At 37.2% G+C, this 13,862-nt stretch overlaps 1 protein-coding gene across 2 annotated transcripts in view; it reads right to left on the bottom strand.

Annotated features, from left to right (window-relative positions):
* Positions 1–13,862, bottom strand: part of LOC121318038 (thyrotropin-releasing hormone-degrading ectoenzyme-like) — an 83,000-nt gene that overhangs the window by 16,387 nt on the left and 52,751 nt on the right. The window contains exons 8-10 of one of the 2 annotated variants that reach the window (XM_041254244.1): positions 8,782–8,847; positions 7,760–7,935; positions 1,610–1,698 (exon numbers count right to left, since the gene is read on the bottom strand). In XM_041254244.1, coding sequence (XP_041110178.1) covers positions 1,610–1,698; positions 7,760–7,935; positions 8,782–8,847 — 331 coding nt within the window. The remainder of the gene's footprint in view (positions 1–1,609; positions 1,699–7,759; positions 7,936–8,781; positions 8,848–13,862) is intronic. The other variant, XM_041254245.1, reaches the window with a different exon arrangement.

The raw sequence follows: 13,862 nt of genomic DNA, 5'->3' as shown, positions 1-13,862 counted from the left end.
ACATACCTGTAAATAGTAAAACCAGTGAAACTGATAATTTTGCAGTGGTCTCTTAATTTTTTCCAGAGCTGTATATATATATATATATATGTATATATATATATATATATATATATATATATATATATATATATATGTGACTGGCTACATTTACATTGCATATAAATTGAGAATCTGTATCAGTGCAACAATAAGAGATACCTCTAATTACACAAGTTCAGAGTGAAAATCGACCTACAGCTATGGCCAAAAGTTTTGCACCACCTATAATTTTAGGAATGAGATGTAATAAAACACAAAAACTATATTGTATTCAACATCATGTAATCAAATAAACTACCAAAAGTCTACCGGAAGCCATGGTAGATTTCGCAAGGTCACATTTTTCCATTTTTGTCAGTTTGTCACAGTATATGGAAAACTACAAAGTGGCATGTAATTCAATATGTTAACATAAGATCATTATTCAGTAGGTTTCATTCAACTTTATGAAGCAAAATTAGTTAATTGTATAGGGCAATGCAAAACTGCTGGCCACAGCTATATAAACCAACATATAGAATTTAAAACGGTACAAACTGAGAATGAAGGGCTTTGATATAGAGGACTTTAAAGTCACTTGGTCACTTCATGCTGATGTTGTGGAAAAAACATTCAAGCAGAGCGATGAACCCTAGAAAGCCCAGACATCAGGTGATGGGCAACAGCAGTTTGGGACGTTGGGTAAAAAGAGCATTAATGGCCATCATCCATCTCGAGAAAGCATTAATCCTTGGGTCACTCAATACTGCATGATGGATGGAGTCCATCAATTCAATACAGTATTTTTTTTTGTTTGCCATGGCAGGTGTACAGAAGTCACCAGGTGATATCATAGTCATACTGTGCAGAGGAAGAGGTTCCCAGAAATCTTGGTTTGGAACCCTAGCTTCTGTTGTTTCACCTTCCACCTCTGCATCTCGGAGAGCCTCAGCTACTTCAGGAACTCATTGTGGGAAATAGATTTCCCAATTACAATCTTATGTTGAGAAAATGAAACAGGAAATTGAACAGGGACTAAGGGATGTGCAAAGGAATAATTATATTGTATTACATATAGTTTTTTTTTTTGGTTGTTTTTTTTTTTAATTTATACCAGTCATTTTTCTCTGTTGAGAATTTTCTACTGACTGGAAAAAATACATTTAATCTTTATGAGCTATGATATGCTGTCTCAGTGGAATATAAACCTCAACTGGGAATAAACCCATCAATAATATTATTAATAGAACCATCATTTCCCTCTAAATTAGTAAGACAGAGCAACATAATATGAAATTAATTTACCCTCCCTTTGCAGCAGCACTAATTCAAACACAGCCTACCGTTTGAAATATGTTAAAAATCTGAATTGAATTGCATTGGAGACCTTGATCAAACTTGGGAAGCAGGCGTACATTTTAAGACTCAAAACCAAACCATTACACATTCAACCACTGCTAGTCAGAAGATACATAGTAAAGAACAGTGTTCTCACAAGGGTCCCTTTATGCTTGGGGAGCATTCTAAAGCCAGAATGCTTCTGTTGTATATGACACATAAGCAGGCGAGACAAAAAATATGAAAGTACCTGATCTATTAGAAATCCATATGATTGATTCGGGGGAAATGTGACTTGAATTTCCTACTGAAATCGTTAATGGAATTTGCCACTGGAAGCTGCAAAAAAAAAATAAAGAGAAGAAGGAAAAAAATCAGGGCTGCGATAAATGAGACTACAACACATTTACAATTAAGGAGTGCGTCTGACAAAGAGACAGTGAAACTGCACCGGCTTTGACTGGCTAAATTTAAATTGGATATAAAAAAAAACACACACACACACACACACACACACAAATAAAACTAATTTTAGCTAGTTCATTTGGAGTGATGAATGATAAAGTGATAAAATGCCAGTGCATGTTGTGTGTGGTCATGATTTTTTGTTTTTCCCATTGTGGTACAGGTTTTACCATTGTAGCTGCTCTTTCATTTCCATTACTTAAGCATTGCATTATCATAGTGGTTCACAGAGCTGCTACCAAAGAGAATTAACTACTGTTGGAAAACATGGATCGAGAATTGATTAGCAGTTTGCTACGCATGTGGACTGGCAGAGCTATACTGGTGTTCTTTTCTGAAAAGAGACTAATATTGCAGATAGCAGACTGTTTGGTTCAAATTGCATGTACTGCTAACCAGACGTTGCGTCTACAAGCTTTTGCCTAACATTGACTGCAAGCTAACGAGCTAACGATGCTGTGGACTAGAAGGGGACAGGCTCTAAAGACTTCAGAGAGATCGAATGAGATAATGCCACTGGGATCAAAGGGTCGCAAGAAGATAACAGATAAAGGCAGATGTATGGACCTTTTGTCTCCAGGAGTGTGAAGAATGCACTGAGTTCAGAGGTTGTCACACTAGGTTACACACACAAACATACACACTCACACAATAAATTAAATTACCTTTGCAATTGGTTAAGTGTCAGAGAAAGGGGAGGTGGACCATCTATACAGAAGGGTATTTAATGTCACGCAAACATTGTAATGATGAGTATTCTGTTTGTCCTGTAGCTGGGACCAGACTCCCTGCATATCTCAATAAACCTGGCAAATGACTGAAGAAAAGGACTCTGTGCATTTTCTTGAATCTACTTACTCACCATCTATTTTTTTTTAAGTTACTTCAACTACTGTAATTCAAATGGATAAAAGTTTCAGTTGGAATAGTTTTCAGTTTCAGTTTCAGTTGGAATATAATTTTTTTCCATGAAGATGGGTTCCTTCAATATCTCTATATTCTTTAAATCACTGTGTTTAAAAATAGGCACAAACACACAGATTATCCTTTAAATGATTTTATTTTTTTGTTGTATAAAAATCTCTTTAGTGAGTTCAAGATTTAAAATCAAGACTTGACGAAATGAATACGCAATATAATCATTAATGGGAAGTACAATTACCTATTAACACCTTTCAATAAAGAGGTGGGTCTATAATATAGGAAGAATGCTTGTTGGGAAATCGATTATTGGAACCAATCTTAGGATGATGTGCTTGTATTGAACACTATATTGCTTCAACGTTGGGTCACTGATTAGTTGCCGATAATCTTTGCCTTTTGCCAAAAAAAATATTACACAGAAATTTAAAGAAAGCACCGTCCAAGCTAGGACTGTTGCTCAGGTTACAGCTGCATTTTGAAGAACTGCCTTTGATTGCCCTCCCGGCATACCTGTATGAAAGGGGGTAATAGAATTTCAAATTACAAGCAACATGAAGCAATGCATTAAAAAAAAATAAATTAAAAAATCACTGAGGGATTGGATTTGCTCAGTGCCGATTCTGTATTTGTAATCGCAAACAACTTAAATTCACTCATAGCTGAAGGAAATCTCATTAACTGATGAGTCTCATACGTCTGCTGCGTTTTCAAAAGACGCCTTTCTTCGATTGAGGTTAATGGTACTCGATGGAGCATCCCATTCCACGACACCAACAGATAAAGCACATACGTAGTTCAAGAAGACACAACAATGAGCAACTTACCTTTCCACAGCAAACAGCCCCAGCTACAAATTAACCAGGTAATATAAATCGGACTAGAATAATGTACTTGACGTGAATGACTGCCATGGTCGCCATTTTGGCAAGGTGATCAAATAGAGTACAAATAGTCAGGTTAAGTGTCCTGGCTTGAAATGCCTCAGTGAATTACAGAATGTAAAGCAAGTCAGCTTTGGTAAGAATAAGACAAATGTCACAGAATGCCCTTGGTTCATTTCAAAAAGGAAAGGGAGACATGGAAGTGGAAGGCTAAGCAGGTCAGATGGTTTCTGCCGGGTTTCGAATCCCATTTACTCGGTGACTGCTGCTTTCAGAGCACACATGCTTGATCTCATTAAGTAAACTTTCAAGACAAATAGCGCTATTATTTACCCACAATAGAAACACAAAGTCTGTACATTAATGGTGCAAAGTGTTTTTCTCTGTTTGCAGCTGAGGTGCAATAAGTGAAGGGATTGCAAATGATCTTGAATAATTCATCTCATCTCAATGGCGGATTAAGTTAACCCATTACTGTGCTGTATTTGTTTAAAAAACAGTGCAATTGGGATATTTAGCACTGCAGAGTTTTTAACAAACCTTTAACTGGTCAAATGGATAGCTGATGTTTGTGCATTTTTACTGTGATATACTGCAGAAACTGCTACACAGGGCTGTCAATCAGGTTTTATATTTTCAGGCAGTATTATGGTATTTTTTTAATTAAAAATGGTATATCCACATTAAAAAAGGTTTCCCCAAACACCTTACACTGCTTGCACTGAAAGTAACCCTGTGCTTAAAGTATCCCTCCATTAGCAGGAAAATCCATCAACAACAAAAAGTATGTGGGGCAGCAAATAGAGCAGTTATTGTGGCTAACCAGTTTCACAGGTGTGCAGTAGTACCTGTAGTAGAATGCATGATGTTTTCAATGCTATTAAAGACAGATGTCTTTACATTATTTATCTCGTTGCAAATTTGATATCAAATTTTCTTTAACCCTAGAAGAAGCACTGTAAACTGTGTAATATAATACATTGTTTACAAAAAAAAAACATTTAATAGTAGTCAGTAAAGCATGAATGCCAAGCTCTGAAAAAAAAGTGTGCAATCTTGGTTGTAATTTGTAAACAATTGTGTTTTACTTGTGCAAACGTAAACTCAATGAAAAAATAATACATCAGCTATTGGAAACATAAATGTAATCTAACATTAACAATATCGATGGAACCTGGGTTATGAAATGTATACACCAATGTGCATCATTTATTTAACATAGTAACAGAGATGAATAGTGTACACAGAAATCACAATTCCAGGATGCTATTAATATCTCTGCTAGACTGGAGTATTGATTTCAGGGTGCAACATTTTTCAAACAGTGATGTGGAAGAAACAGGTCTGCTTCAAATCAGATTTTACAAATCATTTCCTTCCTGAGTTTTACAGGCTTTTAATCTGCAGTGAGAGACATAATCCAAGGTCACTCCAAGCCTGGAAACCCAGGAAAGCCTAATCGCACTGCTTAGTAAATACATTTTTAATTTAATCGTAAAATACCACCTTGGTGATCCAGTGGTTAAAGAAAGGGGCTTGTTACCAGAAGTTTTCAAGTTACATCTCAGATTAGCCATTGACTCTGTGTGAGACCCTGATCAAGTCATTTAACTTCCTTGTGCTCTGTCCCTCGGATGAGATGTAAAATCGAGGTCCTATTGTAAGTAACTCTGCAGCAGCAGCTGTGATGCATAGTTTACCCCCAAGTCTCACTTTGGATAAAAGTGTCTGCTAAATGACTAAGTAATAATAATGTGACTGGATATAATATTTCAAGACTCTGAAGAATAATCCATGCAGCCAGACTGTGTAATACATTGCATTTTTGTACTGCAGCTGTAAGATATGATCATGGATGAAATTAACCATCATAGAGTAAATGAAGTAAAAATATATCAGAATATTGATTGCCTAAACAGAATGCTTCATTATTGGAGACAAGAGCTTTCTTCAAAGTAGCCATCTCATTTTCAAAGGCTTGGAGTGTGAACTAAAGAGAGCATGTTCCTCTCTGTCTCAAACCACAACACCTCCATAGTATCACCATCATCACAATGCCCCTGTCCACTAAATTGTTCAGTGGTGGGTAGATGACTGACTGTTTGTTCATTCAGTAGTTCTAGGGCTTTCAGCTGATATTATATGAGGACATTTGTAGCAACCCCTGTCTCCTCCAGCCCCACAAGAACACAATGTAAGCCTGGCCCGGTTATTCTGTTGCTGGCAGTAACTAGTTATTTGAGTGTGACTGAAATTGAATGATTCTTGGTGTTAGAACTCCTTCCCAACCTGTGAGGGAGTTGTGTTAAGGGAACAGAGTACCATGGACTGGATGGCCCAACAATTAATTCCCAGTGTTCGGCGGAAGTTGGCCATCTAGAAAGGCAGCAGAGCTACGGTACACTAAACCATTGACCGAGAAGGGAAATGGCATGCCATCCACAGATTGGTGGAATGGGTGCACTCGTTAACCAAGGGGTCATGGTTGACAGTATATAAGGGGATGTAGTGATGTGATCTGTTCCTTGTGATGTTACGCTAAGAACCGAAAGGACCTGTACTGTGATTATGACCAGTACTGTTTTGTTTGTTTTGTCTGTTTGTCTAAAACACCCTGTTTGTTTGTTTGTTAGACTAGACGGACAACCCTGCACATTGTGTCAAGGATAAATTGTACTTCTCAGCGAGCACTACAGTACTCACTTTGGGCTGGTGATAGTGTTTGTGTCTTGTGTGTGTATGTACTGGACTATTGTTTATTATTATTTACGGGACTGCAACCCATAATTATCTACTGTGCAATACATTGCTGTGTATTGCCAGCCCTCTTACTGTTTACTGTTTTGGTCATCAATCCGTTTGGATTACAATAAAACAGAAACCATTTCACCTGTACTTTGTCTTTTCTTGTTGGATTACTGCACCTGCACTTCACCTGCTCTACTAATTACCTCTTTGCCACATTGACTCATACAATGATATGGACTATAACACTGCAAGTTACATGCTGGAAAAGAGGCACCATTTCTCTGTGACATCAAAACTAGCCTAATACAAATCCTGACAAGCGTTTGAATGCCTTGAGCCAATCAAAGTCATATCAAAGCCGTTGCTCTTCTCCAGTGACACTACTCATCAAGTGAAAAAAAGCCTAAAGTTTTACAATCTATAAGAACTTGGAAAATGTCCCATTAGTTCAGGTCCATTGCCTTCAGCTGGAATTTCTGAAAGCATTCAAAGATTCAGTTGTCAAGACCACCCCACTTTCTTAGCCCTCAGGAAACTGAGCCACTTGATGTGTAAGAATAGCTGGTTGGTATCTATGCTTTTATAAAAGTTTGCCACTATAATCTGCTCATTAATTCTGCAGTTTTCCCATGCTGGTCCCATGATTATATTAAGCATTTAACATATATAACCATGGTTTGCCATGCTTTTTAATATGCTTCACCATATCTCTCTGAGCTATGCAATGCTAACCTATGTTTTACTATGCGAACATTATGCTTTAATACAATTTGCCATGCTTTTATCATGGTAACCATTTATAAGGATGTGGTCAAGAAGAAACAGTGTGGAGGTTCAGAATTTGAATGGAAACTCAAACCTCATACCTTTGAATCTTGATTAGGAATTTTACAGGCTAAGCCACAGAAATAGTTCAACTATTTAGAAGATCACACAGTGTAGATGTAAATGCAGTGGTAGACGAATAAATAATGTTGAGTACAGGTATGTGCTAGTATGCAGTCAACACTTAAGAGTGACTGATCCCTCAAGTGCTGTAAGCAATGGGACCGCAGCATTTACACTCAAGTACTGATTCTCAATATCAGGGAGAATGCCCTTAGAGTATGAATCTATTATCATTGTTTGGGTTTGGGACCCGAAGCAGATCTGCTAACACTACTTCTTACATGATGAGAACATGCGCAATGTTATTCAAAAACAGGTATTCTGTGCTCATTCATTAGCACTGGGTCTGACTAGTAATCCTGTTCATAGTCAAACAAAAGCACAGGCTGCTACAATGCATTTAGCAGAAAAAGCAATATAACTGAGAATATTGTCATGCTGTATTTTGTGCATGGTTCTAAGCATAGAGTAGAAACAAGTGAAAAAAGCAATACCTGCTGTTTGAGGGTGCAGAATCCTTGATGTCAGAGATGAAGTGTTCCTGGCTGATCGTTACGCTGTTGTCCACGCTGTCATTCTTCATGATGGTGACCACCGGGTAGCCCATCTGCAGTGTCCAGAGATCCATCACTTCCTTTATATTTATATCCTTTCCTTCCTTCTGCATCGCCTGGAGGGAGAGCCAATCAAGCGGGGCCACTAATGAAAACCCACATTTACTCTGAACGTGAACATTATGAGACACTTATTTTTTATGAATGGAACTCAATTTGGCAGCCCTTCATGCATAGATGAATACTTAAAGCCAGCGTTCAGTAATGTTCTAATTTACCTTAAGTGCTTATTTAAATACAATGTAATATTATGTAATGGTGCTGGTGTTGAAATATCAGCATCTCAAAGGCTTTGGACATGAAGCGAGCATGACGGCCTCCTCTGCTGTCTAGTACCATTTAATCAAGTTCCAGCAGTTGATATCAATTTTAATTTCAGGACTTGCCAAGTTCCCACCAAGCAGTTCTTCTGAAGGTCAGACAAAAAAAGTAGGTGATGCAATGCTGTTTCATGACAGACACATGAAATGAAGGTATTTGATTATAATGTATGGAAAACAAACTAAACAGTAGCATCTGCAAGGACATTCGATCTGACTTGACACCTTTCAGATATTTCATCAATATGTCCATGTAAATTATTGCTAGCTCTAGAATGAGATCCTGCAATATGAGATAAAGCTAAATGTACTTTCCTCTCTGTATCTAAACATTGTATGGGGGTTAAAAAAGGGTCCCTGGATGAAAGCATCAGCAGCAGTAGAATTATAAGACGTGGTATTTAGTTAGTAAAATGATCCTACATGGGTATTACCCCTTGAAGTCACTTTAAGTGGCCCGATCCATTGTTTGAGAAATTTCATTTATAACCAACGGGTGTGTGACTACTGTGACCATTTTGTATACTTGGGTAGCCTCTTTAAAAATAAACAAATGAATAACAAATGCATTTAGTGTTTTACCTCAGAGAACTTGTTCCACAGGTCATCTCTTCCTGCATTGCCATACATATGAGTTATCAGGTAATCCTAAAATTTAAAAAAAAAACTGAATGTTCTAAAAGCAAGTTTTTTGGCCCAGGCAAGTCTCTTCCTCTTATTCTGCACTCTTATCAATGGTTTCTTTGCAGCAATTCTTCCAGTTAGGCCAGCTTCACACAATCTCCTCTGAACAGTTGATGTTGAAACATCTGTACTTCTAGTAGCATTTAGCTGAGCTTGTATTTCAGGGGCAGTTAATCTCTGGTTTCGCATGACTTGTGACTCAAATGAACTTGTTCTCTGATTCTGAGGTCACCCTTGGCCTGCCTGACCTTGTTCGGTCCTCATGAGTACCAGTTTCTTTAAATCATTTAATGGTCTTGGCCACAGCAGTTACAGACACTTGCAAAGTTCTTGCAATTTGTCTTAAAGATTGACCTTCATTTCTTTAAGTAATTACAGACTTTTTTCTTTGCTTAACTGAGCATATTTTCTGCTCCCTTACATTCAGGAGTGACAAACTTGTGCCTATGCTACCTATATTTATAGTAATCATGGACCCTCACCTGTTACCAATAATTGGTGACAAAAGGTTAATTAGGTAACATGCTAGTTAACTCAGAGAACATCTAACAAAGACACTTTTATACTTAGGCCAGTGTTCTAACACCGTGTTATACACATTTCAAAGTTTTAACTGACTTGGGCTTCAGACTGAAATCCCCTTGCTTTTGGTGACCATTTCATTGAAATTGACAAGATTTACATTTTCATTTAAAAATAAAATTTTTGAGTGCAATTCACTTATGATTATCAGCTTATATACGTACACGTATCATATAATCAAATAGGAAGTGTTTATAGACAAGTTTATACAGTTAAAAGCATAGATAATCATGAAAAACCTGGTTTCAAGCAGGTGTACTCAAACTTTTGACTGGTACTGTATATATATATATATATATATATATATATATATATATATATATATATATATATATATATATATAATATATATGAAAAAAATTTTTTGTGTTTTCACAATTTTCTAATTTTAAAAGATTAAAAATTTTCAGGAAAAAAATCGACAAATCTTTTCTGCTGTTGTGTGAAAGAAGGTGAAAACACACTGCCTTCAATTATATGTATACTGCACGTTCTTTTTCATATATAGTGCTGAGAAAAAACCTTTAATGAACAAAAAATGGTACTATCGGAATAACCTAGTTTTTGTCAGAAATGAATTATATGGTTATCCAAAACTATAATGGGTAAGGTACAAACTTTGTTTTAACTTTGTTTTAATACATGATGATGTATGAATTAGGCAAACAATGAGTAATTAAGATTCAGGGTATGTGAGTTTGGAGGCCCCACCCTAAATAAAGATCAAAAACTTTGTGAGTTTGGTCTTCACCATACAGGTGTGTGGAAAGACTTCATGCCATGATCAAAAGAAATCTCTGAGGACCTCAGAAAAAAAGTTATGGATGCTTATCAGTCTAGAAACCATTTCTAAGGATTTGGGACTCCACCAATCCACTGTCAGCCAGATAGTCTACAAATGGAGAAAGTTCAAGACCACAGACACTCTACCCAGGAGCGGTTGTCCCACATAAATCTCTCCAAGAACAAACCGGAAAATGATCAAGGAAGTCAAAAAGAACCCCAGAGTAACAGCCAAGGATCTGCAGACCACTCTCACCTTGGCTAATGTGAGTATTCATGACTCAACTATGAGAATAAGTCTAAACAAGAATGGTGTTCATGGACGGATAGCCAGGAGGAAACCACTGCTCTCTAAAATTAACATTGCTGCCTGTCTGAAGTTCGCCAATGTTCTCTGGACAGACGAGTCAAAAGTAGAACTTTTTGGACTCAATGAAAAACATTATGATTGGCGAAAACCAAACACTTCGTTTGAACAGAAGAACATTATCCCAACTGTCAAGCATGGTGGTTGGAGTGTGATGGTTTGGGGCTGCTTTGCTGCCTCAGGACCTGGACGGCTTGCCGTCATTGACACAACCATGAATTCTGCATTGTATCAGAAGATTCTAAAGGAGAATGTCAGTTGTGTCAGTGCCTCAGAGTTTCATGAGGATTTTTTTTTCTACATACCATACTCCACACCGTCAAGGGGAAAATAAATTTTTCTTCAGAAAAAAATTATATATTAAAAATACAAAACTGAAAGATCATAATTGGATAAGTCTTGTGACCAACCTTATAAACTAAATACATTTTTGCTAGAAGATCAACAACAATGATAATAATAACTTTTTTTAAAAGTTATTTTCCTTTAATAAACAAAATAAACACAACAGATGGAACAACTGAAAAATTTGTTCTATTGACTTTTTCCAGTTCCAATCAATTCACTTAGGCATACACACCCTGAAAAGGTGTATAAAAACATTTACTGCAACAGATGGCTGTGACCTAGAAGCAGAAGCTGCACTTAGCTTTGGGAACATAAATAGAAAGATGTTCTCGCTTAACAAATGTGGTCCTGTATTTACTGATCATTCTCATGCCAGTAAAACCGCTTGGGGTATTAATATTAACGACCTTCACAATTAAGATTTTATTACAACAATTTTTTTTGTAATAATATATATATATATATATATATGTATATATGTAAATGTTTTGGTTTTCATCTACTTGCAATCTACATAGAAACTTAAGTAATATTCTATGACTCATAGATAAGCCTCACAATTCTTCTCATTTTGTATTGCACATACAGTACTGTGCAAAAGTTTTAGGCAGGTGTGAAAAAATGCTGTAAAGTACGAATGCTTTCAAAAATAGACATGTTAATAGATTATATTTATCAATTAACAAAATGCAAAGTGAGTGAACAGAAGAAAAATCTACATCAAATTAATATTTGGTGTGACCACCCTTTGCCTTCAAAACAGCATCAATTCTTCTAGGTACACTTGCACACAGTTTTTGAAGGAACTCGGCAGGTAGGTGGTTGGCCCAAACATCTTGGAGAACTAACCACAGTTCTTCTGTGGATTTAGGCAGCCTCAGTTGCTTCTCTCTCTTCATGTAATCCCAGACAGACTCGATGATGTTGAGATCAGGGCTCTGTGGGGGCCATACCATCACTTCCAAGACTCCTTGTTCTTCTTTACGCTAAAGTTCTTAATGACTTTCACTGAATGTTTGGGGTCGTTGTCATGCTGCAGAATAAAGTTGGTGCTAATCAGATGCCTCCCTGATGGTACTGCATGATGGATAAGTATCTGCCTGTACTTCTCAGCATTGAGGAGACCATTAATTCTGACCAAATCCCCAACTCCATGTGCAGAAATGCAGCCCCAAACTTGCAAGGAACCTCCACCATGCTTCATTGTTGCCTGCAGACACTCATTCGTGTACTGCTCTGCAGCCCTCGGCGAACAAACTGTCTTCTGCTACAGCTAAATATTTCAAATTTTGACTCATCAGTACAGAGCACCTGCTGCAATTTTTCTGCACCCCAGTTCCTCTGTTTTCGTGCATAGTTGAGTCGCTTGGCCTTGTTTCCACGTCGGAGGTATGACTTTTTGGCCACAAGTCTTCCATGAAGGCCACTTCTGACCAGACTTCTCCGGACAGTAGATGGGTGTAACAGGGTCCCACTGTTTTCTGCCAATTCTGAGCTGATGGCATTGCTGGACATCTTCCGATTGCGAAGGGAAGTAAGCATGATGTGTGTTTCATCTGCTGCAGTAAGTTTCCTTGGCCGACCACTGCGTCTACGGTCCTCAACGTTGCCCGTTTCTTTGTGCTTCTTCAAAAGAGCTTGGACAGATTATCTGGAAACCCCTGTCTGCCTTGAAATTTCTGCCTGGGAGAGACCTTGCTGATGCAGTATAACTACCTTGTGTCTTGTTGCTGTGCTCAGTCTTGCCATGGTGTATGACTTTTGACAGTAAACTGTCTTCAGCAACCTCACCTTGTTAGCTGAGTTTGGCTGTTCCTCACCCAGTTTTATTCCTCCTACACAGCTGATTCTGTTTCAGTTAATGATTGTGTTTCAACCTACATATTGAACTGATGATCATTAGCACCTGTTTGGTATAATTGTTTAATCATACACCTGACTATATGCCTACAAAATCCCTGACTTTGTGCAAGTATACCTAGAAGAATTGATGCTGTTTTGAAGGCAAAGGGTGGTCACACCAAATATTGATTTGATGTTGATTTTTCTTCTCTTCACTCACTTTGCATTTTATTAATTGATAAATATAATCTATTAACATGTCTATTTTTGAAAGCATTCTTACTTTACAGCATTTTTTCACACCTGGCTAAAACTTTTGCACAGTACTGTATATGCATATGCGCTTCTAAAATTCAACTTTCACATCAAACTTTTAGAAAGAAAAATTAAATCAGCAAATCTTCTGATTATTATTAGTAGTATAAGCAATAAGCATGATATAGAATTAAGTATAAGCTGCCATTGAGTTATGGAGTCCAGGAGACATGGTTGAAAGGAAAGAAAAAAAAAAGTTGGCCGAATCCCCAGGGCTCCATATATAAAGTGTGATGGTAGCTCCTTTAGAGTACAACATTTTTACACACTTGTTTTTTACACCTTGTGTATCTTGATCTTTGATTTATATAACATAACACACAGACTTTGGTTTTAATAATAACTGAATTTTATTCATGAAACCACAAGCCTCCCGCACTTCTGTCACCTTTGTGTTACAATGCTCGCACTTTGCCGTCCATTTATTATTATGTTCATCAATTTCAAAATTGATGTAGGCAAACTGAATGACGGCAGCTGCTTCGATTCCATTTCAGCTCATAGAGAAGACAAACTTGCGAGGTCTGAATTTGTTATGGAAACTGTCAATACCTATGTTTCCATCCACAAAAAATAAAAATAATAATGTGCTAAAACGTATGCGTACGAAATAAAGCTGCAAAATTTGTTTATATAGACACATACACACACAAAATCACATGGAAATAAGATCAAGTACATTATTCTGTGAATGCACCAGCAGGCAGCTTAGTCATTTAAAATATACCTGTAACTTCATACA

This window comes from Polyodon spathula, chromosome 7, assembly GCF_017654505.1.
Source record: "Polyodon spathula isolate WHYD16114869_AA chromosome 7, ASM1765450v1, whole genome shotgun sequence".
Taxonomy (NCBI): Eukaryota; Metazoa; Chordata; class Actinopteri; order Acipenseriformes; family Polyodontidae; genus Polyodon; species Polyodon spathula.
This window is presented reverse-complemented; position numbering and strand designations above follow the sequence as displayed.